At 30.3% G+C, this 26,031-nt stretch overlaps 1 protein-coding gene across 1 annotated transcript in view; it reads right to left on the minus strand.

Moving 5' to 3' along the window:
- The window catches only part of LOC107437062 (uncharacterized), a 549,175-nt gene continuing 523,144 nt past the window's right edge, over nt 1–26,031 (minus strand). The window contains exons 2-6 of the mRNA XM_021148830.4: nt 9,324–9,489; nt 7,838–8,006; nt 5,880–5,984; nt 4,512–4,814; nt 1–3,079 (exon numbers count right to left, since the gene is read on the minus strand). Of these exons, the coding sequence (XP_021004489.1) occupies nt 2,925–3,079; nt 4,512–4,814; nt 5,880–5,984; nt 7,838–8,006; nt 9,324–9,489 (898 nt within the window). The 3' untranslated portion in view covers nt 1–2,924. The remainder of the gene's footprint in view (nt 3,080–4,511; nt 4,815–5,879; nt 5,985–7,837; nt 8,007–9,323; nt 9,490–26,031) is intronic.

The raw sequence follows: 26,031 nt of genomic DNA on the forward strand, positions 1-26,031 counted from the left end.
TTTATTTTTTTGTGGGTTTGAATATTAATTTGCGAATCCTAACATATGTATTTTTTTACTATCTTTTTGATAAGGATTCTAAGGTCGGGATTTTAGTATTAAGGGCAGTGATTATGGAACACACTGGTTATCAATGCAATATGTTATAAAACTAACTGATTTAGTGTGTTATAGAACTAACGTTTTATACCAAACAAACAAAAGTAATTTTAGTAATTTTGTAGTGAATAATTTTAGAGTTTGATAGGATATATAAAGACTTGAGTTGACAACTAGGGAAATAATGCAATCTTCTAATTTACAATTAGTATTATTGGCGTCAAATAACAATAAAGTTTTGCTTTTAGTTATGAAGAAAATCAGTCCTAGATTTTTTTAAATCGGAAATTGGCAATCTTTATGTGGCATTGATATCTTATTGGGTTTATGTGGAATTTATATCTTATTAGGTTTATGTGAAATTTAGTATATTTCATTAGGTTTATGTGGAATTGATACCTTATTAGGTTTATGAGGAATTGATATCTTATTAGGTTTATGCGGAATTTATATCTTATCTTGGATAAATGGCGTCATAACCGAAGAATTTTATGTAGCTTAAAATTCAAAAATAACTACGACACTATTAGAGTGTGAACTCTTGTAGTTGCACCAAATTATATTTTAATATTTATGATAAAACATCCTGTACGTTGGACAAAAAAAAAATAATTATAAAGAAAAAAAATACTATTCGAGAACCGACACTATCTTGAGCAGTTAGTAAATATAATCCATTTGACGTAGTTGTTGCTATTAAAAAAGAATTCAATATCTCATATGCAGTTGGCTATTCATCGTTAGCTAGCTCATTTTTTATATTTTAATATCAATGGCAGAAAATTTGAACTAATTTTGATAAGTTTTACGAAGGTAATTTCTTCAATAAAAAACTAAAGAGACTTTTGAAAAGTTAGAATGTTTATAAACATCAGATTTTTTTCCCCATCGAAAAATGCCTTATTTAAAATATGACAGAATAATTGTTTCATAAACGTTATTATAATTCGTTCCTAAATCATATTTCTCCATTAGGCACTTCAATGAATACCTTTTTCAATCTGGATCAAAAAATTGTTAACTGATCAAAAAATGTGAGTTTTTTAACTGTTGAAATTTGAAATAAATACCAATTCGTTTCGTAATCACCATTTCTAACATATATTTTTAATATTCTTGTAAAAAATAAAGTAAAAACTCTTTGTAATGTAAATTAAGGATCACAAATGAATATTTAAGTGATAAAAAACAAAACGTAACGAATCATTATCAATAAAGTGAAAGATTATTAAAATGCTTCAACAACATTTTTTTGTGGTTTGAATATTAACTTGAGACTCATAATGTGCACATTTTCCCAACCGTATTTTTGATGAGGACTCAAAATATAAATATTAAGATCAGTAATTATAGAGCAATTTGTATAAACGAGCCGTGGACATAAACTCCTTTCTCAATCAGAGCAATTTTGCCTGGCTTCCTTAAAATAAGGATTTAGGTACTCTTCTAGAATCTCAAGTAACAGAAGAAGTATCACTCAAGTAAGCTGTACTGTGCGGCTTTAAGGAGAACTCCCCCAGACTAAAAGTCTAGGACTGTCTGCTGCTATAGTAACAAGCGAGAGCACATTTCTAATGGGGATGCAATGGAGGAATGAAGGTGTCGATAGGTTTACTCTCACCGATCTATGCCAAGATTAAGACAAAATTATTCACCACAAACATCTATTTGAAGTGGTTTTTCCTCGTAACCATAGTAGCCGCCACGACGCGAGACTGATGTCCTGAGGAGTTCTCCTAAACAACACACCATAAAAAAGGACGTGTGCCGGGCGTTCACGAAACTCAGAGAATCACACCCAGAATGGAAATAAGCGAGAACAGCTATTATGATTTTTTGTGTTATGCACAGGGAGGTCCTGATCATAAGAGGTCCGGCACTGAGTTCTCTGTTTTAATTTGCTATCATGAACTGAAGTCATTACTTAACATTACTTAAGTGAACTTAAGTCATTGATTAGTACTTTCCAAATGGGCTCAAGATAGCATAAAAAAACTTATTTTCCGAATAATTAATTTTATAAAATGCATTATCTTATTTAAACAACTAAGCATAAAACCTCCCAAAATAATTCAGAATAATTATCTTTTCAGATTTAAAACTTTAATCACGGTAAAAGCTTTAATAAATAATAAATGTGTGCGAGCTAGTACGAGAGAATTCTAGACAAACGAAATCAAATGGAACTACTCCGCTAGGCGTGCTGTCAAAGTCCTAAAGGTATTTTTTTTAAGCTCAGCAAATTAATACCATCGTGATGCGAGATGACATCAGGTTGTTGTTCAAGGAGAAGCTCGGCAAGTACATTTGGAACTTAATCAATTCGGCTGGCCGCGGTCTGGTCAGATAAAAATTAAAACAAAAAACGAAACATATAACAACAAATTAAGTATCCGAGCTTTGTTGAAGGCAGTCATCACCCGATGGCACTTTTTACACAACACACACACACAAACAATAAACACAGATGTTCGCGGATCTTGATGGATAGTCCAAAGGTGTCCGCGAATATTGTTGAATAGTCTTTCTTTACAAGAATAAAAAGACTCAAAAAGAGACTTATTTTTCAGCTCTTGAACCATGCACATCGAGGACACAAAATAAAATTAGTCTCTTTTTTATTTTTGTTTTCCTTTTTGTAAGCACACCGGATGTAGCGACGATTGGCATCGCCAAGAAGACACACGCACAAGTAACACATTCATTGTCCACAAGTAACTAGATCTCCGCGAGGTCTCCTTGCATGAAAATTTGGATCCACAAAGTGCGACTGGGGATGTAGTAGTGACTGGTCCACGAATCGCGGATGGTCCACGTGAGTACATTCACCTATACTGTAGTCCAACTAAAAGTTGACAAATTAAGCAGGCAACAAAACAGTAATAAGCTCCTAGGGGACTGAGCCACCTTAGAGTAGCAGGGGCTGAATTCACTAGCTCTTCATTCTTTGCTTGTTCCCTTTTCGGTTTTTCAACCTCTTCTGTAAGAGAACAATTTTTTAGATATTAATATTCAATATTTGGCTTTAAAAAAAAAAGAAAAAAAATTCAAAAAGTATTGGAAAATTGAATCGGTGGTTTTAACTACGGCTCGAATTAATTGATACGTACTATTCAATTAATTGCTATGTGAGTTGGTCTTAATCAACTATTCAATGCTAAAACTTTTCTTTCCGTTGAATAATAATATATTTATTATTTCATTGCAAGTAGAATATTTGTAGTTTTGTAATTGATTTAAACTACCAACCGTTTGATTTTAAGATTAAAATTCTCATAACTGCATTTCAATCGCATAAAACATCATCAAAACTAGATCTAATATCTATAAACAATGGAAGTTTTATTTAATTGCTTTTATACTTTTTCATCTCTTCTATTAATTAATATTTGTTTCCAATGCCCACCTGGGAATGACCTAAATCATACACGCATCTGAAGGGCAGATTTGTTAGCTACTCTTTCAGGGGCACCAAATCAGGTGGGCCAACGTTGCTCCCACAGTAAGGACAGATGGTACAGAGAATGAAAGAACATCCATGCCTTGCCCGGGATTCGAATCCAGAACATATCTGATTCAAGACCAGTTCCCTGAACTCTACACAGGCCGGTCAGCTACTAATATAATAATTAAGATTGATAGGTATCTGATACAAAAAGGGCCGGTTGCTTGGAAGCAATAATCAGTTGTATAAGTTTATAACTGATATCTAAAAAATAATGCATAACGAATCGCCAAAGTATTTCCGACCAGTATTTATTAAGCAAGTTATTTAAATCAGTAATTAAAGTTTTTTTAAGGTCAAGTGCCACTACCAAGTATGCATTTAACCGGTACTCCGAGTACGGATGTTTCTCCTAATTTATCCTCATCAGATATTAAAATATCGAATAAATATAATAATATCAACCGAATAGATTAATATCAAGTCGGATATAACAAATATTTCGCACATTCACCAAAGAGACTATGCGATTGTTGACATTCACCAAAGCGACTAGGTGATTGTTGACATTCACCAAAGCGATTAGGTGATTGTTGACACTCACCAAAGCGACTAGGTGATTGTTGACATTTACCAAAGCAACTAGGTGATTGCTGACATTCACCGGTGAATGTCGACATTCTTTTGATTTCGGTCATTCACGGTAATATAACTAAACTAGTTCCCAACCGAAGTTGTTACCTAATACTTAAAAAAAATTTTTGAAGACGCTTCATATAGCAACCTTGTCTTTTGAGGCTGGGTTATCTCTGGTAATGTCAGTGTTTTATCTCTCATCATTTGCTGTGACCCGAATGTAATAAACAAGGCAAAAATTTGTGAGAAGATAATTGACTCAAGTCTATGCTAATGTCAAAAATTATGCCTAGGTGTGAAAATTGTTTTAACCACTGTAAGGTATACAAACCTTTACTTTTGTCAGAGGATGGCGACCTGTCCATCTCATCTTCAATGGGTATTTCGTAGGGTCTCTGGTAGTATGGTGGCCGTGGTCTCCTAGAAGTTGGTACAGGGCGTATTCCTCTTGGAACTGCTGTGGAGTAAGTAGATGAAGGTACAATGGCTGGATAGAAAATTTGGTTTGTATCGAAAGGATTGTTTTCCATTGGTCGAGATGAAGTGTTGTGAACATTCGGGGCAACAGATACCGGCACCGAAACATTTACTTTAGATGTTTGGTGGCTGGAAGAGCCTCCTGTGGCAGCATCACCTGTACAATAAAATAACAGTTTTAATCAATGAGCCTATGAGAAGCATAATAGAGACTATATCAAACTTCATCTATCAAAAGGTACATCTATAGAATTAAGTTTACACGTCTTACAAACTAGAGAATTGGTATTTAATTTTTGTAGTCGTAGTTACGCCATGAGCGTTATAATAATGTACTAAATTTGGAAATAAATAATTTACTCTTTCGTTTAAAAGAAGCTGAAGAATATCATCATTAGTGAATACAATTTATTTTAGAACTTCTTATGATTATGTATGAATATAGGATCTTTTACCTTAGAAAAGACAGTTCGTGTTTTTATAATGTCATAAAGTTTAGGTTTTGTTCTTAGAGTCATCGGCTAGTGCTGCTACAAAACTACAAGGTAAAGTTTTTAGGGTCATCATTTGGTGATAAATATAAACATACGAAGTCGGCCACTTCATCTCAGCCTATATGTTGTTATCCTATGTCATTAGGGAAAGGGGTGCGATTGTTCATGTTTTCAAGTGGCGCCATCTATGGCCGAGAATTCAGCTTCTGCCATGCCCGTTTATAGAGTGAACTCATTCTTACATCCAGTCATACATTTATCCACCGATCGTAATTTAGACCTGAACCAGAGAACGATCTATCTCCATTTCAGTACCCCCAGAGGTATAATTTGTTAAGAGAACATGGGGGACTTTGTGGTCCGACATATTTAACGTGCACCATTCACCATTTACTTCGGTTGGCTGGATTCAAACGCCCCTTTTCACGAACATATGAGTCCAACGCCTTGCCAACTAGGCTATCCCGGCCCTAGCTATATAATGGTTAAGTTTAATCACATAATTAAGAGTTCTAAGTCTAAATCAAAACTATTACATCGGTTAATTTTTACACTCAGATTTACATGACATTAGGTTTTCAACAGCTAGCAGTTTGTACTTTTAACAGTGTTGATTGTTATAGTTGAACACTTTTTTTTAATGTTGAAAGTCAATGCGAAATAAAGTTTATAGTTTTTCACAAATATGAGTTTTTAAACTATGGAAACAATTACACAATTTAACATACCTTTTGAAGGACCGCAACAAACTTTGAAGATTACTTTCATATTGTGGGTAGCACAACGACCTCCTACTCTTTGATGAAGACCTTCTGGCTCACCAGTAGATGTCGCTGTAAGAGAATTTAAACTTATTAAAAATAAAGAAGACAATAAAAATTACAGCTCTAAAATTAAGATATATCTTATGCATGTGAATACGAAGACGTAATTTATTAATAAATTAAAAGCTAATAGAACTAAAAGCATTGTGATGACGGGTAAACTTCGTTTGATTTTTAAAACTTAGGTACCATCTTTATAAGCTTTTAAATCAAAGGAAGTATTTTAATGTTCTGAGTCAGTTCTTATCAATAAGTTATTAAATTATATTATGAGTTAATTTTTTTTATTACAGTCATCTTTTCGCTTCAGTTTCTTAGGATTATTCATTCAATAGCATTTTTTTTTCTCTAGAAATTTAAGTGATGTCTAACAGTTATGCACTAATCTTAAGTTTACTTCGGTTAATTATATCAAACAGAACAGACTTATTAACAAAATACATAGTTACCTCAAATATACTACCTTAAATTTTAAAAAAAATTGAGCACATTTTTAAAAAAAAATTATTCTGCTTTCTCATTCTTAATTTTAGGCAATATATCAAGTACAGTGAAACCTCCAGGAAAAACCATCTCTATGTAGCGACCACTTCTATTTACGATCATTTTTGGGAGGCACGGAATTTGTGTTAAAGAAAACCTTTAGGAGAGACCATTAAAACCTCTCCCACAGACCGGGCAAACATTTGCACCAAAAGCGGAAAAAGTCAAATAAGGAAACACTGAAAAATATTGCAATCACCTCATGTTGCAATCAGAGTGAACTAAAGACGATGTTATTAACGATTTACTTTTAGAGTTGGAAGTTAAATTAGAAGAAAAAAAAGTTCTTTTAGTAAAAAACAAGTATCTCAAACAAACCTCTTTTCATCGTTTAAAGCTAACTAATTTTTATGATATAAAATTAAATCAGGGATCTGTCCAGACATTTTGTGAAAGGTCCGGTTTTTTGTGAAATTGTGAAAAAATTACTCCCATTCTTTCAACAGCGGTCCTGCTTTTATGAACTTGTGCAAATAGGGTCCAGTTATTGCAAAAAACTTTTTCAATAAGTCATTCAATTGTAAATAGATACAAGATTATGCTCAGCACTGTAAAATTGTAATAAAAAAAATTAAATTTTCAAAAATAAACAGCAATTGCTGTTTCTAAATTAGAGATACAAATATTTGGTATTTAGCCTATACTGCTGAACGCAGAATATTCATTTCGGACTAATAATGGAAGAATCGTCTGCCGAAAACAAAACCTAATTCGTTTACAACCATATTTCTTGTTTTCTGCCCCGGGAAGGGTTTATTCAATTAACAAAACAATAATGAAGATAAAAAAAATTGTGAAGGGTCCGATTAAAAGAAAAATCATTTCGTGAAGGGTCCGTTTTTAAGTTAAAATATTTAGTGAAGGGTCCGTTTTTATGAAGATATTTTGTGAAGGGTCCGTTAACGGACCCTAATTTCTTCTAAACAGACCCCTGATTAACTGCAAACTTAAACAAAAAACATAATTGTTTATTTATTTAAAATAGCTTTATCATTTGTAATTGGCGAGTTTGTTTTTACACATAATTATTTCAGTTGGCATCATCTTTAATGATGCTAAATTTTATTCATAGACCCGTTTTTTCAAGACGCCAACATAAGTGGCATTTCCGCACTGAGAAGATGACACTGACTAAAAATAAAATCGTGCGCGAAAAATGATGTACCTTTGATAACAAATATGAAGTCAATGGAGGTAACCTCCAAGAACGACCATTTTACTATGGAACGGAGAGTGGTCGTTCCCGAGAGGTTTCACTGTATAGCAGTTGTCGCCTTAATACTCGTAAATGAGACAAAAGGAACAGAAACTAGACTTACAGACGAAGTAGTAGTCATGTCCAGGGAGAAATTCTAAACCTCCAGGTTGAGGTGTGAATGATCTGAAAGTGATAGTGAAGTACATAAGCTGATTAGGTTTATCACAGACCGCTATGATACGCGGATTAGGATTCGTTATTCTGCAAGAATCATATTCTTCTTTCGATACCTAAGGACAGAAAACACAACATTTAGTATACATAATCACCTACCAATAGTATTTACTAGAACTGACGATATATTGCTAATTAGAGAAATATCGATATTTTGTAAGTAACGCGACAACAATAATTTTAAATATATTCTAATGATATATCGTCTTTGATAAATATAAAATGCAAGATACCTTTTTTTAATACTTAATTATTAAAATACATTTCTGTACATGTCAAAATAGGATATGGTTTTAGTTTTTTTTTTTTGTTGAGAATTATTAAAATGATTTAAACATTACACAGCAAACTTGAAACATGGAATAAAGTATAAAATTTTAAGTTTAGAAATATTTATGATGATTTACACACAGATCAAACTTAATCATTTATATCGGTTAAATTTACAACAAATGTAATAAATGAGATATAGTAGTAGATAATACTGAGGAATATTTTTTTTGTCGCATTTGTACAAATACTTGATGTTGCTTAATTCGGGTGTGAGGATTTCAAATTTAAAATTAGTTCTGCTCCTAAAGCTACAGTTTTTTTTCTGGAATAACATTTTTAGTCTATTTTTCTGATGAATTATACAAGTTTAAAAACGTTATATATGAAAGAGGTCGCATTAATGTAGCGACATAACTTCTAGGAGAGTTAGAGAACATTATAGGATTAAAATTGCATGCCCAGAAATATCGTCGTGCGCTGCTAGGGGTACTTCTCTAATACGACCTATTCAGAAGTACACTAAGAAATAGTTCAGAACATGAAAGTGCCCCTAGAGGCGTATGAGGTGATTTTTGGGCATGAGTTCTTACGCAATTTTAATCCTGTTGGTGTGACCCAACGCTCCTAGAAGTTTGTTGCTATATTAATGTGACTCCCAGATACATAAAACGCTTTTGTACCTTTAGACAAAAAGTAAACTAAAAGTGTTTTTTTTTTTTTTTTTTTTTTTTTTTTAAATCTATAACTTAGAGAGCGAAAAAAATTTTAGATTTGAAATCAAAATTTCTAAGATCCGTTAAAAAATTTCATGCAACAGAAAACAAATTTGTTTCCCACTGTAATCGTTATAACTGTAATGTTGTAATCTTTATTTTTAAGAGTGCTTCACGTTAGGAACCTTTCTCCTAAGAGACTAAGTTTAAGAGCCGAAAAAAAAAAAAGATTTTTATCTTGCTATAAAAACTTTTCAAAAATGTTTAATAATAGGAGGATCGAGATGAAAATACTGCTTTTTATTTTACTCAATAGTAATTTGGATTGCTCCTGCATGAATCTCAGTTCTAGATTTAACTGTTGCTAGAATTTTGTAAAATACTTACATTATAAATGATATACTGCTCTTCATCTTCATTGCCTTCTGTACTCGTTGAAGTACCCGGATTTGAACGTGAATAAACAGGACAAATGATGTTCACTTGATCATATTCGAACGGTCCATTGTTCTTGTTCACATCAATGATGTGATCTGTGTTGTCGATTCTGAACCTGAAAATAGAAGTTTAATATTACTTAAATGTAAACAATAAAGGAAAAGACAATCTCCTATAAGTAAGTAAACAATACTACTCTATAATAATTTTTAAAAAAAGATAAACAATATTTGTTTTATGATGCTAATGTATTTCTATATACGCATGAAAGCTGTGACACAGTTGTCGCTTTTATACAAAACATCCAACAAATAGCCATTTTTTTAATCACAATAACTCAATTACCGTTCAGAAACTACTAATTAATGTTATTCGTTTATAGGCATTTCAAATGATAGGAGAATTATGGGGACAAACTAGCCTTCCGAGATTTCTTTCTCACACTTACGTTACATAGAGTAGAAAACTATGAAAATATCTCCCGTAGCCTGTGGACAGTGTGACTCTATTTTATAATATGTATAACATTATGGATGTCTTGTTTTAACCCAATAGTAAGTGCAAACCGGGAGTTGTTACATGGAGTGAGGTAAAAATTGTATTGATTTCAATAAACAAGATTACGTGTAATCATAACTACTTGTAACCAAAATTAACAATTTTAATCAAGATTAGATTAATTTTAAGTACTTGTAATTATTATCTTTTAATGAAGTATTTCAACATTAGTTGTAAATACGTAACTGTGGCTGTCCTTTAAAATTATATTACGAGCTTCACGATTCAAATTGTAATCGGTAATTATGATTGCTTGTAATCAATTGTTCTTTAAAATTGTATTATTTGCTTCACGATTCAAATTGTAATAGGTAATTATGATTGCTGATGGTAATCAATTCTTCTTTGAAATTGTATTATATGCTTCACGATTCGAATTGTAATCGGTAATTATGATTGCTTGTAATCAATTGTTCTTTAAAATTGTATTACATGCTTCACGATTTAAATTGTAATCGGTAATTGTGATTGCTTGTAATCAATTGTTTTAAAATTGTATTATATGCTTCACGATTCAAATTGTGATCGGTAATTACGATTGCTTGTAATTAATTACAGTTTGTTTAATTCTGTTGGACTCTTGATACTTGTTTCGAAAGAGAATTAAAAAAATTCAACAAATCTCTTTTATTCATTTATATTTTCAATTAGTAAATTTAGGATCAGTTTATTCGTTTCGCCCTGCTATTATTAATGAATTAAAATATAAATTGAATTTCATTGAAATGAAACACATTTATTAAATTGAAATACTAATAGAATAATAGTTTGATTAATGGGGTAGCGAAAAAAGTAATACAAATATTATTAGCAATGAATAAAACTCACGAATGCTATTCTTTGACGATAATTGAAAATATATTTTTCCCCATGTAAGTTGATATTAACAAAACTGTTGGAACTTTGAATGGGTAACGAAAAATAAACCCCCCAATCTTTAAAACTGCATTAAATGCAATTCATTATTTCGCAAAAATTTCAAAGCAATCCATTAAATTTTCAGTTCGTATAGACATATGTTTAGTACATAAATAAAGATACCAGAAAAAAAAAAACTTTACGGTTTAAAAGCTGTGCGTTCGTAAACCATTCCGCCACACGGAGAAAAAAAATTAAAGGATGAACTATTTCTTCAAAAAACCGGAATAAACTGAATGAATTCATTACTATTTGTACTCAACCGAAGATAGAAGAGGAAAACGAGAGAGTATCACGAAAATGTATAAAAAAAAAAAAAAAAAAAAAGAACTTAAGAAAATTTTTTCCGGAAAGCTCTTAGTGAGCCTAGTTTAGAATTCATGTTCCACTTAGAAAGAAAAAGGACGCGATGCTTCCATCTATTTTTCGAGTATAAGAACATGGAAAATAGAAAAATCCCTTTTTGCAAACAGGAGTAAACAAATGGACAACCTATAAGAAGAATAACTGAAATGCAAAAAGAAAAAAAAAATTCTCATCTTTCAAATGTGAAAAACAGCAGTGAAAGAGACGATGAAAAAAAAATATATTAAAAATTGTTTACTTCATAAATTTTAACGAATTGCTTTACGTGCGAGCACCTCCCCCCCCCCCCTCAGAAAAGGCGAAGAAGACGATGGGGGGGGAGGACATAAATATTTTACCTGAAATATGTGCTTTTTCCATGAATTTCTATATTCGAAGAAAATATTTGTAGTAGAAGGTTTAGCTAGAATCGATATTTGAAAGTAGGATGACGTATATATACGTCTCCGAAAATATGTATGTATACACACGGCAATGGAGAACATCTATAACTCATAAAATCATTTTTTTTTCCTGCTACAAATAGCAAGATGGGGGCTTTATTTTTCCGATTTTTTTTATTTTTTATACTGGAATTTACATTTGGGATTTGCTAGTTATTTAAATTCCAGGTTTCGTGTATAAGTGATTTTTGCTGTTCTCTGTAAATTTCGATTTAAATAAATGTGGAAAGGCATAAACGCAAAGTTGGGAAACGTGCTGGGATATAATTGGTTGGGCTTTAACACCTGGAGTTTGGGAATTTTTAGAGACGGGAAAATGAAATGTTTCAAGTAGTTTAATTGAATTCGTTATGAGTTATATTATAAATGAAATTATTTAAATAGTTTTTTGTGTGTTCCTAAGTAAATATTCGTAGAAATTTATAGAAATGAAAGATTTAATTGTTTAATGGTCTAAGCCAGTGATTCTCAACCACTGTGCCGCGGCACTTTTGTGTGCCGCTAAATTCTTAAAATGTGCCGCCAAATATTAGAAATGATACAATAAAAATTATAATGTTTTTTTTTATTATGTGTAAAGTTTAAATTAAAGAAAAGTGCATATATATATGTATACTTTTTATTATTTTTCCACGCTTTAATCGCGTGAACATCTTTGTCGGCGATTGTCTTGTCTCTGATAATAAGAGGGTTGTCTTAAAATAAGATGGTTGTTTAAATTGTGTATGACGCACAAATTAAAAAAATGTTGTAAGAGCTAATCATTAAAGTAAGCTATGCAATTAATAAACAAATTAACAAAGGATAACTAAAAAAAACAAAGATATAAAAACAAAGATATAAAAAGCAAATTAACATAGAATAACTAACAAAAATTAAGCTAACAATTAACAATTAGCAAAAAAAAACTAGTTAACAGGAAATCACAAAAAATAACAGTTAATGTAAAAAAAAACTAACAGTTAATAACAATAGAAAACAAGCTAACAATTAATAACTAGCAAAAAAAAACTGTTACTAACTAATAAAAAATTGGTTGAAAGAAATAATTAATCCCTTAATAAATGTGCTTTTGTAGTACACATTATTTTATTTCACATTCGAAATTATTATCGCTAACTATTTAACACAGTGTAAAATAGGTAATTAAACAACTTTTAATCTAATTTTTTCATTGTGTGCCGTCAAATTTCGAAGTCGTTAAAAGTGTGCCGCAACAAAAAAAAGGCTGAGAATCACTGGTCTAAGCAATCCTAATAAAAAAAGCGTATTAGTAAAATAGTTGATTTTCTTGGCAATTTAGAAAAGAAAAGTCAGTTACACAAGCTTTATTCGATGAATTCAACTACGAAAAGATAACAAATATTTAAACTTTAACTGATATTCCAGATAATTTTAAAAAGAAAACAATTAGCTAACCTAAACTTGATTTTATTTACAATTTTGGAAAGTAAATTAATTCTACTACAGAAACTGTATTCAATGCATTTAGCTTTTAAAAGAAAATTAATAATTAAACTTAAACTGCTTTTCTAAATAATTTAAAAAGGGGAAGTTTGATCGAAAGAAAGCTTTATTCAATATATTCATCACTGATTAGATAAGAAACTATAAGATAGAAGAATGACACAAAATCTAATTTCCATGCCATAAGGAGTAGTTTTTTCACTGCGTTTATTTATTATTATTTTAAATAGTTAAGAGAAGTTAGATACTGAAATATTGCCCAAATTATCAACTCCTTACACTGAATTAAATTAAAATATGCTGTTCCAGCTATTAATAATATAATATATATACAGTACGGAGAAAAAAAAACCCGGAACACCCTGAATAATTTTTGATTTAACGGTCTTATCTTCTCGTTTTAGAACTTAATCTTAATGCTTCGAAGCAGTGACTTCAAATATGCTAAATATTAAGCGCAGGTGATATTTAAAGTTACGAAATCAGACACAAAAACGTATTTTCTCTGAATAAACATACCCTATTTTTTAGACGGATTCAGTTTTCTGATCCTCAAAATATAGGAGATATATGGTCCCAATAGTTAGATCTGGAGAGCAGTCAAAAGTTTGGACCCTTAATGTTAATTTAATTTGTCGCGTTTTTCGTCATAATTATAAAACAATAATAAAACGACACAATTATAAAATTCGTTTATCTAAAGACACTTCCATGCAAAAAATAACTTTTAAAAAATATATATCATTTAATCTAATATTAATCTAAAAAATCTTGAGGTATACATTTTTTCACATTATTGAAAAATACATAATTTCACATGGCAAAATGCAAAATTTGAGTTCCTGAATATACAATAGTTCCTGAGAAATTGGAACGAATTTTTTAATATTTCAAAAGTTATTTAATGGGGTTAAATTTTTTGTTTGCGCACTGTACATAGAATAAAGGAAAAAATTGATTTGGAGTAATCAATAAATGATTTTGCATTCTCCGGAAATTCATTGCTAACAGGGAAAATCCATGGGCATTATTTAATGTCTACTTCGGCTTCAATTAAGGGCAAATAGGCAATTATCGCACGTTATTTCTCCAAGAAAAGAAATTCAGAAGCAAATAAGAATGAAAAGCCGCTGCAACCGCGAAGCAATTTCTTTACCATCCTGGTCGCCCTATGGTCTTGTTCTCAATTCCCAGAGGTCGCATCTTCGACTATTTCCAGGGTTAGAAACCAGGAAGATTCTGAAGAGAGAAACCACCGCCTGCAGATAAGGTTTTGACGGAGGAAGACCGATGTTCTTCGGGTCACGTGACCCGTCCGTTGGCCCACCCCCGACTCCTCTGGAGGGTCATCTATCTCCCTCCTCTTCCGTGTGTCCTTCCATCCCCTCCAGGGAGCGACCCATCCCAAAGCTTGACGAAGATGGAACATGGAAGAGATTGTATATAGGGTCTTACAGCAGTAAATGAAGATATCGGCCTTTTTATCCCCTATTGTGGATTCAACTAGATTAGGGGATTCCGTATTATTATTACTATAACGCTTCAACCACTATTGTTATTGTTAGGTTCCCGGATGAACTAGTTCTCGGGAGCTTGAAGATAAGGGCTGCTGGATTCAGGAAAAAGATGACCCACAGAATAAACGCACACGCATTTGTTAAGTTTTCGGGTATGTTATACGGTTATCTGTAACCGTCACTGATTCATCAATAGTTATCTTAAATACCCTCGTGGGTTTTATCTAATAAACACATTATTCTTTTGGAATAACAACCATAAAAGGGTGGAAGAAATAGATAGATAAAACACTACAAGAAACGAAGTATTTATGCCCCACAGGATTATTGTATAATTTATAGATAAATATTTTTCCGAAAGGGAGGTCAGTGAATACGTTATCGTTACGTTTAATGTTGGGATGCCGATAATTTAAAATAAAAATTGTATTAAAGATAGTATTAATCTATGTAAATGAGGTATTTAGCAGAAGCGTACAGAAATGTAATATTAATATTAAAAAAGTGGAATTCTGGAAAAAAGTTCTTTAATTGTATGTTATGACGCTAATGGAAAATGATTAATTATTATAAGAAGAGGATTACAGTTTTTGATCGATTACTGAAAATTTTAAAAATTGATATCAAAACTTTCGGTATTTTTACTTAAAAAAACATATTTATTATTGAACATTCATTCCAGTTAAATGATAAAGCAACTGATCAGGGGTTAGCTAAAATGTAAAATTTCTAGGAGACAGGATCAACTTTTTGGATCCATTAAATTATGGAAAGACGCGTGAAAGCTTCTTGTTTTTGTGTTAAATTTAAGCAGACCGGGATAAGTAGGCCTCCGTATGAAACTAAATAGTCAAACAAAAATAATATTCTTTTTTGTTCGCAGTCTGGAATTTTTAAAAGTTATAAACATCAAATGCGAACCAGGGTACCAACCACCGTATCGGAATAAGTTTTCGAATAATTTTACTTTTTAGAGATTCAGCTGTACGAAAATAATTTTCTTAAGTATATTCTACAACAGCAAAACTCTTACACTGAAAATTAGAAACATACTTCGGAAAACCATTGTTTTTAGAACCATTTTCTAAAAAAAATTATGTTATTTGGCATTTTAAAGTAGAAGAGAGGGTACAATTATTTTAATACACAACGACACAAAATAAATTTTAAATGTTGCACTACTTTCAATTTTTCATAGCAGAATAAAAGTGCCTGTAAAATTCATATGTAATACAACAACAAACATTGAAAATCAGAAACACGATTCCGAAAAACCTCTATCGAATTTATTTTATAAAAAAAATTGTAATCTTTCTCAATTCAAACTGGTGTAAAGGTAAAAAAGAAAAGGTACAAACGTCTTATTACACAGCAGCAAAAAAGTTACTTTAAATTTCGAACAATTCACTTTAGTAGAATAAATATGTCTACATAAGTCTCACTAAATTCAACAACATTGCAATTTAGAAAACGATTCCAAAAAGCCATTATTTATAGAATCGTTTTCTTAAAAAAATTGTGTTTTCGTCTGATTTTAAAGTGGTGTAGAAGGTGTAAAAAGCTTCTGGAGAATAAATACGCGCTATTTGACAACTAATGCACTCAGAAAGTTTAGCAACCTGTCCAAGATGGCATGTAAGTTTCTAATTTTGTCTAAGAAGAACAAATTAAGTGGTTTTGCCTTTATTGTCCATGTTATAAAATAATTACCATTTTTCGTTAAAAAAAAACATATTTTAAGAGCTCGAAGCTTTATGAGGTAAATTATTTCAAATTAACAATTATTACGAACTGTATTCAAATGTTAATCTATGATGATTACATATGTTTTGTTGCTATTATATTACAGATAAGATAGTAAGTTGATAGCTTCGCAAGAGGAATATTGTAAACACATAATTGGTATTGTACAAGAAGATTTGAACATGCTATTGTTATAAATATTGGTAAATGGAATCCATTTTACATGAATTATTTATCTTATTTCTCATATCATGTACTTCCTGTAATACCTCGTAGATTTATAATAGATAACTACTGAAAATAATGTAACGCTAGTTCATAATATAATGAACGTAGAACTATATTTCAAAGATGTAGAACAATATTCTAATGATGTAGAACAATATTCTAATTATGTTGTACAATATTCTAATAATTTGGAGCAATATTCTAACGATGCAGAACATCAGTCTAATATATTGCTTTGTTATTTATTGCGAGAGAATGGATTAGTTCTGGTGCGATGTTAGAACAGCAAAATTTGAGCATACATGAAGTTTGGAGTCAGAGCGAAAATGACACGCGTGCGAGTTCGGTGAATAGTATTAAAGTAACAAATACATGAAATAGAAACAGCTCATGATAGTTTTAGTTTCTTAATATCAATTTTAAAAAGATTATCTCCATATCCATAGTACTAATTAAAAAAGCAAATATATTTTATGTTATTGAAGAAAAAAATTATATACAGAATGATCGTATAAAAAGATAATTTTAACTTTTTTATTTGGTTCTCAACAGTTGTAAATTATTTCGAAATTTAAGTTGAAATTTAATTATCTGAATTTTAACATTCGAGTAACTAACTCTAACTAAGAACTAAAATGAAACTTCCAAGAATTAAAGCTCTTACTTAAACTTAACCGATTAAAAAAAAAATCAAGATTAAAGATATCTTAAACTTCGTCATGAAATGACAGAGATGATGAAAATTCGCTTAATAAAATGGGGAAAGAAATAATTAACTTCTCCGTTATTGAAATATATAAAAAAATCATTTATGATTTTTAGGATTAAAAAAGAAATCGATTGCTCGTCATTTTTATCAAACGGAAAGATCAAAAAGATGCTAATGATAAAAATGAGCGCCAAGAAAATTTTAATTGAAAGTTCTTCGAATCCCCTTCCATCTCTCCTATTAATTCAAACTTTTTAAAAAATCTCCGGCCCCAAAACAAATCAGAAGAGCTTTTATTTCTTCCTCTTTTTTTAAAAAAATCTTTAAATACGGCATTATAAAGCATTCCCCACGCTAAAAACTGATAATAAATAAATAAAAATCTTGCTAGAGACAGAAAAGTAGGCTTATAATTACAAAACTCGAAATAATTTTTAAGCCAAACGAGGGAAGCATGCAGTGAAGTTCACAGAAAAGGGGCAATCATGGTCATAATTACAGGGGTTCTGACGTAATAAAAACGTCACAAAAGGAAGACGACATAGGGATTGGGGAGATAGAAAAATTCCAAAATACAATAAAGGAGTGTTGGCGAGGTCTCGTAATAATGTGTAAAACGAGTACCATGCTTTTAGGGGAGGGAGCCTTAATCTTCTTTTTGAGGTAGCCCTATATATAAGAATTAAATGATTGGCTGATTCTACCTGCACAGAAATAGGAGCTGGGACTTCTAATTATTTTCGTATAATGAGAAACCAAATTTAAAAAAAGAAAAGTAGAAAAGGGTTCGTTAGAAATACGAAGACGTTTCGAAGCTAATTAGAACGACTGATGAAAAATTTATTGTTATCTTTTTTTTGTGATGCTGCTTCGGCTCGTATTTCAAATTTTAACATTTTTCGGTATTAGGGATATTTTTGTACCAATCCTGTATTTTTTTTGCGATTTAATTTCTTAAAAATTTTGAAATTTTTAATGATGGTTTGCAAAGAGTAATGTGAGTGCAGTAAGTTTGTTTTTTTCTTGCATTTTTCTTATTCCAAATTTTAATGAGTTGTTTTGTTAAGGGATGAAAATGAAAATATATTTGACTTCGGATGCGCGTTTAATTTGGAAAAGCATTGTTATTTTAATATTACATATTCTAAAAATAAAACTACCAGTGTAGTGTTTGTAGTATAAAAAAAACGAGGTAGAGTTTCGAATTGCGTTTTGTAAATTTTAATTTAAGGGGAAAAACTAAGCTAGTTACATTATCAGTGTATAATGATGTAATTATCTTCTTCTCGGGATTTAAACTTCTTAAAAAAGTAATTAACATAGTAAAATTATGTAAAGTAAAAAAAAATAATTACTTACATTCATTATCATTCGCCTTAAGATTAGATATTTAAGTAAAGTAATGGATAATAGGATTTAACTTACAAGCAAGCTATACTAGACATTTTGAAATATAAATTGTGAAATTAAAATATTTTTAGAAATATTTCATAAGAAATTTTAAGTTTGAAATTTCGTGCAAATCAGTTAAGTTTAGTACAAGAGCGCTTGGAAGTCTAAATGGAAAATTCAGATTTGAAAATGCTTTGACAATATTTTGAAAAGAAAAGTGATATCCAAAAAGAGAAATTATTAACTCAGGGTGAGTAGCCAAATTATTCAACAAAAAATAAGCACCTTTTAAGCACTCAAAAAATATCATAATTAGACAGGGGTGGAAAGTTTTCAACAATTGACGATTTTATCTTGTTTTAACCGTCATATAAAAAAAAAAACTTTTTGGCATTGTTTATGAATCATTGTTTTGAAATTTTGAATCAAGTAAAACGAATGGCGTTTTCATACGCTACGGACTGAAAATACGACGAAATAGATTGGTGTTGAATTAATTCTGAAAACGTTGAATAGAACAATGTGAACTGCGTCTTTTTGCATAATTCGAGGCGAAAATCAACATGGTAAAGGGAAAACCTCATATTGAACCTCAGTATTGATATATCCTCATATGAAAACCTCACCATCATTAAATGATAGTGCATGCTTGATAGCATTTATGGTCAACGTGCAAAATATATAGTTAGGAAATAATTAAACTATGAAAGTTTTACGATTGCATAAAACTTATGTTTCATAACTGAATAAAACTTATGTTTGATAAATGAATAAAATTGCAGTTTCACAAACAGGGTGCGTAGCCAAATTATTCAACAAAAAATAAGCACCTTTTAAGCACTCAAAAAATATTTTTAAGCACTTCAAAAAAAATAATTACGCAGGGTTGGAAAGTTTTTGACAATTGACTGTTTTATCTTGTTTTTCACAATTGTCAAAAATCATGAAATTTCAAATCATGTAAAACGAATGGCGATTTCAAACGCTACGGATTGACAATACGCCGAAATAGATTGGGGTTGAATAGAATAATATGAACTATGTGTTTTTGCATAATTCGAAGTGAAAATCAACATAGTGAACTAAAAATATTACTTTGAAAGAGGGAAAATTAAGCACTTTTTAAAAACACCCAATGAAAAAAGCACCTTTAACAGGGTTCCCACTCTATGATGAGATTGAAATTCAAGGACTTTCCAGGACTTTTCAAGGACCTCAACAAAATTTTCAAGGACCTTAATCTAAGACCAATTTTAAAAATTATTCTCTTCTATTTTACTAGAAGCAACAATGCTTGTCGTGGCAATAATTAATTTCAAATATAATACCTAAATGCTTTGCCTATATAGAGAGAAGAGAGTATATGTATTATGGACTAAAATTTATATTTTTTTAAAAACAACCCTACTGGTTTTACATATTAATTCACAAAATCATTTTCAGCACAATCTATAACTAATGGTAATGAGGTGTTAATGGTGAAATCCTTTAATCCTGTGTATTTCCATGTGAAGGCTACATGAAAGACAGAGCTAAATCTTAGGTATTCCATATTCCATGACTATTCCATAACCCCCTCCTCTATTAAACATCGTTTCTGAAATTATTCATCCATAATTTACACAACCTTCTCTAAATGTTATGCAGCAACAATTCTTTCTGAAAATAAAAATTAGAAGGAACATATCCCATTTTCACCATGTTTAAAAGCATTATTCGTTATGTGTAATCCACAATTGCCAATGAATATGACCTGGTGGGAATATTTCTCTTTTAATTCACACTGAAGCTTCTGATAGAATTTCCAATTGACATAGGGTCCATCCATGGATAATTGAAGTATTTTAGAGAGCTTTTAACCATCATCCATGCATTTGTAAAAAGAGGACAAAATATTTTCTGCAGTTCCATGACCCATAAATTGGGAGGTAAGATACTTAGTGCAAACTTTATTATCAATTCCATACCATAATGTCCATCTGCTTAGATTGTAGAGACTGATTTAACGTCTCATCAAAGAGTACAGTGTAGCAATCAACATTCTTCAGCTCATTTATAAGAATCCCTTTGAAGTATAGTGCCAATCCAAAGGAGCCCAAATAGGCTCACTTTGTGGAACTACAAAAAAATTGTCTCGCTATACAGCTATCAGCAAACATTTTGGAGAACAATTTACTAATCCCTTCACAGGAGTTACATGAATAATTACTAGTGATGCACTTCAGACTCCAGAGAATTTCAGCATCAAGCACATTCCTTTTGACCAGATAAGAAGACAATGTTACCTCGGCCACTAAAGTTTCTGTTTCACATGGGGCACACGATGTTGAAGGAGTATTTACACCAGATGAATTAGATGTTGATGTCTTTGGAAAAAGAGAACTCAGGGCATGAGACTGCTTTTTTGTTTTACCTTTCTTTCACGTGTGATTTCAGAGCAGATTCTTCCATTTTCGCGATATCGATCTCCTTCATGTATAATCGGCACTTGGCGCTGAACTTCTTTTAGGCATCGATAAAATCCATTCTTTATAAGCTTGATTATCCATCCATTGGGGATTAAAATAGCACTTCCCAGGCATAACTAGTCTAAACTACATAACACAAATACGAAGTCGTGCCTTTGTGAATACGCTTTACAATAAAGTTTTGAAATGACGCAAGCGTAAGGACAAGTGCGGATGGTAAAACGGCAAATTTATTGAAAACTACAAGGTACATATTGTTACGAAATTCGAGAGTATTCCAGTTTTGATAAGAAAAAAGAAGATCTAAGCATATGCGACAGAAGATGAAGTGGAGTCTCGCCCCGAACGCATTGATTGTCTGCTGTGCTCCGCGCGCTTGGCAGACACGAAGACGCTAGGCCCGGTTAGAAATGGCGGCGTTAAAAACCACGTGAGAGAGCTCGGGAACAAAACAGAAAGAATGAGAAAGATCCGCGGGTGTTTTATAAAAAGGGCCGCCGGCAGTATTGGACAAATTCAAGGACCTATCAAGTTTCTCAAGGTCCTAAGACGTTTTTCAAGCACTTTCAAGGACCTAAATTTAGCAAAAAAAAATTCAAGGACTTTCAAGGACTCTCAAGGACCGTGGGAACCCTGTTTAAGGTCTTTTAAAAAACGAAAATAAGCACCTTTAAGCATTTTTTTAAAAAAACGCTACGCACCCTGTAAAAATATTTCATAATAAATTTGACTACCTTATTATTTAAAACGATTATCTTTTTCTGCCATTTTTAAATATCCGAGTAATATAATAAGCTTTCTTAATTCACAAATTCATTAATAATTTTTAAAATAAATAAATTATACTGAAATTAAAAATAAAACAGCAGCAAATGTTTAACGTTTCTAATTGAGTAACTTTGAATTGGACGAACTTTAAATTAGAAAATTTGCTGAAAATATCCCTCAAAATTTATCCGTGACTGTAACCGAAAGCGATGTGCTTAGAGAGCTGCATGCAGATCTTGATTGAAACGAGAGCAAACAGAGCACACATCAGCATCATCTAATAATGTCTGCGTCAATCCAATTTAAAGCAGTAATTGCATTTCAAGAGGCCTCTCTCTCTCTCCCCCCTCCCCATTATAATGCTTTTGAACTACAGTTACAGGTGGACAGTGGCCAGTTGTGCTAGGAATGAAAACTTCATCTAATTTGCTAAGTATAGCGATTTGATGATAAGTGAAGGGATTTGCTTAAGGGCAAAATATTTTATTAATTAAGAATGAGTGGTAATTAGATTGAATTTAGTTTGGATCATATTCGCTTTTGTGAAAGAAATTAGGAAATTATTGAGAAATTACGAAAGAAATTTTTTTTTTATAAACTATTATTTAATGTTCAATATGGAAATAAAAACAATCAGCAATAAAAAAATTATACATATAAAATTGTGCTATCCAAGATTGCTTTTCTAAGTACGTTCGCCATGGAAAAAAAGCTTCATTTTGAGTACAATAAAGTTGAAGCAATACTTTATTTTTAAACTAAATACACTTTCTTATCAAAAATAATTGTTTTGACTCTAAAATGAACAAATAGGTTAAATCAGCGGTTCATGGCAGGAGTTCCACGGAACCCTATAGTTCCATCGAAGGATGACAGGGGTTCCGAGAGTTAGATTATTTTTACCCAGTAATAATAATATATATTTAAGTCCAATCAATAATCTATATTTTAATTTAATATTTCGCTTGTTTATTTAAACTGCTTTATGTAAAATGCGAAGGAAAAAATAAGCAAAATTCACTATAAATATATTTTTTCAATATTAATGCATTGAATTAATTAAGAAAAGAATATGCAACTGTAAAAATTTAATAAGCATTTCTCATTCTGCTTTTCAATTCAAAATAAAACAACTCATTCAATATTGAAGAATTACGCTTTTCTGATAAATAAAACAGCTTATTTAAGAAAAACTATAATTCAGCTTTTATTTATTTTCAGCATATGCATATACCAAGAATAATATTAAATATTTAATTCTACACATTTTTTTAATACTTTATTTTATAACAGTCGATGAATAGCCGACCCAATTTTGAGTTTACTACTATTAATGTTCAACTCCGTAGCACTGTTATTTTGAACTCAATTCAGAAGACAAGGGAACTTCTGGATCAAGTATTTAGAGAAATTTGCCTATGTAGAGGACTTATTGATGAAACTAAGCCGCATTTGCGCATTCTACACATGGAAATAATCTGCATTCTACATATTAAATAGTTTCAATATATTTAATTTTTTTTTCTGTTACTATATTCACAGCTGCTAATGAACTTTAATCTTATAAAGCCGGATGATTCATAGCCAGTTATTGCTCCATAGCCGACAAAGTTGGGAACCGCTGCCCCAAAAAGGTTATTAAAAATGAAATAAATCGTTTCCCCGGCTATATTTTAAAATTTGAAATTTAAATTAGCAATAAAATGTAAAATTATTTTTAGAACTCAATGAATAATTCTCAATTTTGCATTCTTTTAAAGTTCAAACAATGCAGGAGGGAGGAACAAAAATATTTAAAAATTTAATCACAGACGATTTTTAATTTTTCAAAATGGTGATTCTTCTCAGTTTATGCCTTTTTTGTTATTTATGCAGAGGGTGTAAATATAGAGAAAACCTAAATGTTTTGAAAAACTTACAAATTCACAACAGTTATGAAAATAAAATATTATTAGTTAAAAAGAGTTATTGTTTATGACGACAGATTACTCCCCAGAATTAAATCGTTATTTCCACTATAAAAAGGTGATAAGATGAGATGGGTTTTTATTTTGATATCGTATACCACAATAAATGTATACACGCAGTTTTATACTTCATTAACAATATTTTACCCAGTTTATTTAAGTTATTATCCTTATATTTATAATTATTGTTAAAATTTATTATTATAATACTTATTTTTATTATAATATTTATTATTATTATAATAGCCTATAGAATATTAAGTGTTCCCTTTTTTCCTCAATAAAAGAAGTTTAGATTGAAGTTTTGATATAAAATTTGCTTTTGATATAAAGCTTGTTAAAAAAAAAACTTTAACTTAAATTTAATATTTATAAAAAAACCTTACATAGTTTTTTTTTTTTTTAGTTGAAAAAACAAAACATCTAATTTTACGAATTTTGTAGAAAGAAAGAATAAAAATTATAAGCAATGAAACATTTATAAAGTTAAGAACACATAATAATAAATATTTGCACGATTAATAACAAACAAGTAAGCGATCAATAGATAAGCAATATTCTGAAAATATGTCTAATATTGATATAAAATTCTTTTATTTAAAAAAAAAAATAATAATTTGTATACAATTTATTCTGATTGAGCTTAATTTTTTTGTTTTACTTTAAGATTTATATTTAATGTTAAGAAAACATAAAATTTGTGAAAGAAAACTATAAAATTAAATTAACATTGAAATTTACATGATGATAAAGAAAATATATTCAGCATTATTATTTTTTCTCCCGTTATGGATAGTTAGATTAGTCGAATCTGATAAACTGTTTTCACCGTAAGTACATAAAACGTGCAGTGAAGCAAATGCTTCATAATGAAATAAACTTTAAAAAAATGGCGTACCTAAAATTTTTTTTTTAATTTAATCCTATTGCATCAGATTGTTTTATAAACAATAATGAGTTAATAAATAACTGGATAGTTATAATCAATAATTTATATTTATATTACTACCTAAATGTTTCGTAATAGGTAATGAAGAGCTTCATTTTTACTCCATAGTAACATTTCATTAGTGACGCCATCTACCGTTGTTTCATTTTACTAAACTCCATTATGAAACTTCTCTCGAATAAGATTTTTAAACTACAAATTTATTATTCCAAATAATTGATTTCTTGACAATTAACGAGATATATGCAGACGAGATTTAATATTAACGATAAAACTTAATTAATAAAATAATAAGTATCACTTTAAACTACTGAAACTATTTTTCAAACCATTTTTATAACTTTCAAAACTTCAAACGACACAATTATAGTATGGTACATTTATAATATTATAATTAACTAACCATGAAACATAAAATGAAATGTAAACTTATAATGAAAAAATTAATAAAGATTTACATTATTATGAATGTTCTAATACTCATAATACTTATCATAACACTTATTCAGAAAAACATAAACATTTATTTTTAAAACTTACCGATTAATAGTTCGCTTTAAACTAAAGATGTGTGATAGAATATTATTTGGATTTGTTGAAATTTTAAACTTAGAATTTTGCATTGATAAGCTGAAAAATAATTCTTCTAAATATTACTTGATTTACAGACAGTTGTCTAATAGTTAACTACCCAAAATTTTTTTGATGTAACGAAAAACAAGTTATCAAAATTATAAGTCAGAAATCGATTAAAAAATCTAGAATTTTTAAAATTGTTTGCCTTTTCCTAATTTTTAGCAAGTAAATGATAGCACTAGTGAATGTCAGTTAACAGTTTCTTTTAAATTTAATACCAATGCATTTTTTAAAAAACTCGTAAACTATATGTTGATCTAAATCTAAGGAGTCATCAGCAAGCAGAACACAATGCTACATTGTGTGAGAATACAATTTTACAGTTTCTTTTAGATTAAACACATATTTTTTTTAAAAATCTTTTTAATCTAAATCTGAGGATTTATCAGTAAGTAAACAATAAGACTTCAAGGAGCTAGAGTGCCCATTTATAATTTCATTTAAATATGTATATATATATAAATTCAGTCTAAAATTCTATAAAATAATCAACATGGTAAGAAAATCCCACTTAACAGTTTCTACTAA

Source organism: Parasteatoda tepidariorum, chromosome 1, assembly GCF_982258835.1.
Source record: "Parasteatoda tepidariorum strain Cologne lab strain chromosome 1, Ptep-v5.0, whole genome shotgun sequence".
NCBI classification, from domain to species: domain Eukaryota; kingdom Metazoa; phylum Arthropoda; class Arachnida; order Araneae; family Theridiidae; genus Parasteatoda; species Parasteatoda tepidariorum.